This window comes from Pteropus alecto, unplaced genomic scaffold (genome assembly GCF_000325575.1).
Source record: "Pteropus alecto unplaced genomic scaffold, ASM32557v1 scaffold35, whole genome shotgun sequence".
Classification (NCBI taxonomy): Eukaryota; Metazoa; Chordata; class Mammalia; order Chiroptera; family Pteropodidae; genus Pteropus; species Pteropus alecto.
The window spans coordinates 13,262,870-13,267,803 of record NW_006437828.1 but is presented as its reverse complement, the minus strand read 5'-3'; the positions used below and the strand labels follow the sequence as shown (position 1 = coordinate 13,267,803).

General features: G+C 62.3%; 1 protein-coding gene across 1 annotated transcript in view; it reads right to left on the bottom strand.

Moving 5' to 3' along the window:
• Positions 1-51: 51 nt before the first annotated feature.
• CSMD1 (CUB and Sushi multiple domains 1) overlaps positions 52-4,934 on the bottom strand; it is a 1,232,804-nt gene continuing 1,227,921 nt past the window's right edge. Inside the window, exons 72-73 of the mRNA XM_015591800.1 lie at positions 2,657-2,789; positions 52-211 (exon numbers count right to left, since the gene is read on the bottom strand). Coding sequence (XP_015447286.1) covers positions 52-211; positions 2,657-2,789 — 293 coding nt within the window. The remainder of the gene's footprint in view (positions 212-2,656; positions 2,790-4,934) is intronic.

Below are 4,934 nucleotides of genomic sequence, written 5' to 3'. Positions count from 1 at the left end.
GAGGCCCAGGGGCGGCTGGCCCGTGGGAGGCGTGGCTGCGGGGCGGGCGGGCTACACCACCGTGCAGACCGTGTTCAGCGCCGTGTCGAAACGCACGGCCTTGGCCTCCGTGGGCTTCAGGCTCGTGTCGTACATGGGATTCTCGAACGACGCCTGCCCGTTGCTGCTCTCGTGCCCGGCGTAGCCGTTGTACTGGACCTTCGGCCTCGTCCTGCAAGGGAAGCAGGGGACACCGTTAGGGCCTGACTTCCAGGCAGAGGGGCCGGGTGGCGGGGAGCATGTGCGGGACACGGCTGCTCAGCCGGCCCCGTGGGCTTCAGGCTCGTGTCGTACATGGGGTTCTCGAACGACGCCTGCCCGTTGCTGCTTTCGTGCCCGGCGTAGCCGTTGTACTGGACCTTCGGCCTCGTCCTGCAAGGGAAGCAGGGGACACCGTTAGGGCCTGACTTCCAGGCAGAGGGGCCGGGCGGCGGGGAGCACGTGCGGGACACGGCTGCTCAGCTGGCCGGGGCGACACGGGCAATGGGCGCCCGTGGGCCCGGTGGGCTCACACCCTCGTGAATCCGGCGGCTCGTTCTTTTAGCGGCTGGTCGACGTCCTCCGCAGACCTCTGAAAACGGGAGCCATTTCCCAAATCAAAGGACGTCTGATCCCGGCTGACGACGCTGGGCTGGACGATGTTTGGTTCGCACGTCACCTGTCACTGAGAGCTACCTGGCCTCGAGGAAGGCCCTGTACCTTTCAGTCCTCGGAGACCCAGGGCCAAGATGCCCGACTTGGGAACGGCTGAGACATGAATATAAACTTGGGTTCACAGCCGGAACTCACGGCCACTAGATGTGGCTGTTTTTCTAATGAAAGTTCGTCTCCAATGAGTCAGTTATAAAAAAGAACTATACTCATTGTGAAACTATTGTTTATATTTTCTGGTTTAAAGAAAGTCCTATGTAGGATCTGAGATTAGAGAATTAAAGGGTTTTTAGATATAAAAGTCCTAAAGCGATCTAGTCTGACCGCCCACCCCACCCAGTTCTTTTTTTCTAGAAGAGACGACATTACGCCAGCAGCAGAGCTCAGCCTGGATGTAAACGGCCGCACCAAAGAAACGTCACTTGACGTCGGCTGTAAAGAAACTTGTTTTGTGATTACGAGTGTGTTTCCTTGTTCCAACAGACTCATTAGGGAAAAGCACCGAAAGCGTGTGGCCCCAGAGAACCGGGTTCTGTCCGCGCGACGGTCATCTGCCACGGCCCTACGAGCCGGGCAAGGCCGAAAACGCAGCAGCAAACGTTCGTACACAAACTCAGCCAAACGCGGATGCGGCTTAGGGCCGGCTGTGATTGTCCGCTCGTCCCCCAAGTCACAAGTTGCCAGTGTCTCCTCGCCGCTAGGGAAATGCTGCAGAGCTGGCCAGACTCCGGGGCTGAGGGCAGGAGGTCACGGGGCCGGCAGAGCCAGGTGCCCGGGACTCCAGGCTGCCGTGATGGCGAGAGGGCCGTGGGCAGCGGAGACGGGGTTTCACGGGAAGGAGCGCAGAGCCGGCCGCTGAGGGCACGGGGCCCGGGGGGAGCTGGCGGCTTGGCGTGTCCCCTGGGCAGGTGGCAAGGGCTCGGCAAGGGTCTGGGGGCCGGGCAGGGGTCGCTTCCTGCTGCAAAGGCCCTGCGCGCCTCCTGCGGCACAGACTCAGCGGTGGCTTTGGGGTGGCCTTCCGGGGAGCCGGGGCGTCCGAGTCCCCCTTCGCTCTCCGGACGCAGGTGCGTCACCCCCCCAGTGCGGGGGGGAGGGGGCCACAGCCGTGGAGGCGAAGCGGGTCGGAGGCACGTGGGGCGTGGGTGCTGCCCTCTGCCCAGCTCACCGCCTGCGGTCCGCTCCCGTGTACCCTCTCGCGAGGCGCCTGAGACCGACCATTTATAGGGGTGTTTCTAAGGTTAAAGACGACTGTGCCATCTGTTGAATGTTCCTCCGAGGCTGTGTTGCCTTAAAGTGAGGCACCGCAAGTGACTCCTCCGGTAAGGAGTAATAACACCCAACGCATGCAAAGAACTCGTGCAACTCGCCAATAAAAAATCGTTAACAAACGGGCAGAGGACTCGGCCACTTCTCCTGCCATGTCACATGGCCAGCAGACGTGTGAAAAGATGCTCGACTTCACCAGCTGTTAGGGAAATGCAGGTCAGAACCACCGTGAGATGCCCCCTCACCCCCGTGGGACTGGCCGTCATCCACAGGACGGGTCATAGCTGGTGTCGGAGAGGATGCGGGGGAAAGGGACCCTCAGACACAGCGCGGGGGATGCAACCCGGCACGGCCACTGTGGAAAGCAGTCCGGAGGTTCCTCAAAGGGCTAGCGATAGAATTCATTACCATGTGACCCAGCAATCCCTCTTCTGGGTATTTACCCCCAAAACATGAAAACATTTAACCACAGATACGTGCGCCTCGGAGTTCGCAGTGGCACTGTTCCCGGTGGCCAGGACACGGGAACAACCCACGTGCCCTCGGACGGACGACGGACGGACGACAGACGGCCCTCAGCACGCGCGGAGGGGGCCGGCCGTGCGCTGCAGCGGGAGAGGGCCAGGCGCGTGTGCGTGTGCGTGGTGCACACCCAGCCCCGACCCCTCGCCCCGTGACGCGCGCAGCGCTCCCCACGCACCTGTGCTTGTAGAGGTGGAACACGAACCCCGCCAGGATCAGGGCGAAGAACGGGACCAGGATGGCGGCCGCGACGGAGCCGCTGCTCGTGCCCTGGTGCTGCTGTGCGGGGTCGCGGCCGGGGCGCGAGGGCTCTGCAAGACAGAAGGGACGCTCAGCGTGGTCACACGTCACACGCCTCGTGGAGGAGCCCGAGCCCCGCAGGGAGCAGGAGGCGCAGAGCCGCGGGGAGCAGGGTGACGGCCTTTCCCGGGTTCGCGTCCACCCTGAGGATCGAGCCGCACGAGCCCGACCCCCCTTAGGGACGCTCGGCAGCGCTCGGCATGACCCGGCGCCTGCTCGGGCTCGGCCCGGCGCCCTCTGCTCCGTGCCCGGGCGCAGGCCCCAGCACAGCACGAGTCGCGGCCACCACTAAGGGCCCCGGTCTGCGTGAGCGCAGCCTGCTTTCCCTTCAGGGAGCTGCCGAAAGTCATCACAGAGTTTAGAACGACCCGAAAGGGGGCGGCTCGATGTCAGACATCGGCTTCTAGGAGAACGCGGAACGACGCTAAACCGTGACTCCCGTCCACGAGACGGCGAGGCGGGCGTAGGACCCGAGACGCCAGGACGGAGGCGCCATCACTCTAGTGTCTGCGCCCCCGAGGGGCGAGCCCGGGCCCGGCTGCGAGAGACCCGCGAAGGTCGGAAATCCGCTCCCCAGAAAACATCTGTTAAGTGGTTACTGCCAACTGAGGAAGTGTGTTCTGAAGATTTACTCATAAACCACGATTGAGAAACACACCTGGCTTACGGCGTGCACACACTCAACGCCCGTGTGCGACGGCCTATGACTGGGGTCGCCCAGGTCTGCCCTGGGCTCAGAAGTATGTTCCCAGAGCTCACGGAACGTTAATTATAAAGAGAAACCAGTTTCATTTCTTTTTACAAACATAGAGGCAAAGAGGGAATCAAATGTGAAAAATATTAAATAGCTTTTTAAATAGAAATCCTTGACTTTTTACATAAAAACTTAAAAATTCTATCGTCTGCCATGTGCTTCCATAGGTGCAGGGTCACGCTGCCCCTAGCACCCTGAGGTCTGAGACTCGCAGCTTTTATCACCGGTGTGTGCCTGGCTCCTCTCACTGACCCACAGCTTCCTGAGACCCTTCCGCACGGGCTCGCGGGCATCAGAGCTAGCTGTCCGTTTTCAGAGGCACTCGCCACCTGCAGGCAAGGGCAAAACGCCAGCCGCTTCCTCTCCGTGGCTCTCAGCATCCAGGTGATGGGCACGTGGGCGGAGTCACGCCAGCTGGAGGCCCCCACCCCAACGCTCAACTTGCAGAGTGACCTGCAGCATCCTGAGACGGTTCAGATCGAGTCCCGTGGCTGTGGGGAGCCGAGAGCCTCGGGGACGTCGGACCCCCGGTGCTGGTGCCAGCAGCAGCCAGCACGGTGTGGAGGCAGCAGCGCCCAGCCGCGGGGGGTGGCACCGCCAGCGGGGAGACCCTGGGCCCAAAGAGGGGCCACCCGACGTGTCAGGACACCTCAACCTCTTGGAACAAGGCCTGCGCCCAGCAGCGCTTCACTGAGAGCTGCGTGCAGCAGAGATAAGTTCCGAGATGCCGGCCGCTGTCCCCCTGGTCCCGAGCCCGCGGCGGCAGCTGGGACGTACAGGTGCTCAGCCTGCACTTCTGAAGCGGAAGCTCACGCTGGCTTCGCAGGGGCCAGTACGCGCCGGCTTCCATGAAGCTGCCACGCGGCGCCCCGGCTTCCGAACCTCTGAGACTCGCGGCCTCATGCGAGTAAGCCCGTGGTCTGCTTAAATGACCAACGCTGCTTTCTGCAGACAAGACCATCACGGACCGAACCCTCAGTCCACACCGGGAAATCTGCACGCCACGGGGCCTCCACGAGGCGGCATGAAAGGACGCGGTGACTCATGCGACCAGCCCTTCTCCGACGTCAGTAGGCTGCGTGGGGCTCCTAGATAATTTCCGTTATTTACTCTTGTTTCCATTTAAAGGGTGATATATGCACCTGTTAATTAAAAGGGCATAAAATACGTGAGGATAGTGACGGCAGAGGGCGGCGGGGAGGAGGGGCCGTCTCCGGCCTGGACGCTGGCGCCGCCTCTGCCCGCGCCGGGCCCGTGTCCGTCACCTCGCTCCTCCGAGACAGGAAGGCCGGCCGCGGCTTCGTGTGGCGTCTTCACCCAACCCGGACCTCTGAGCCCCTCGCTCGGCGCCGAGGACGGAGACTTAACTTTCCGGGTGCGCAGCGTCTTAAGGGCGCACTGG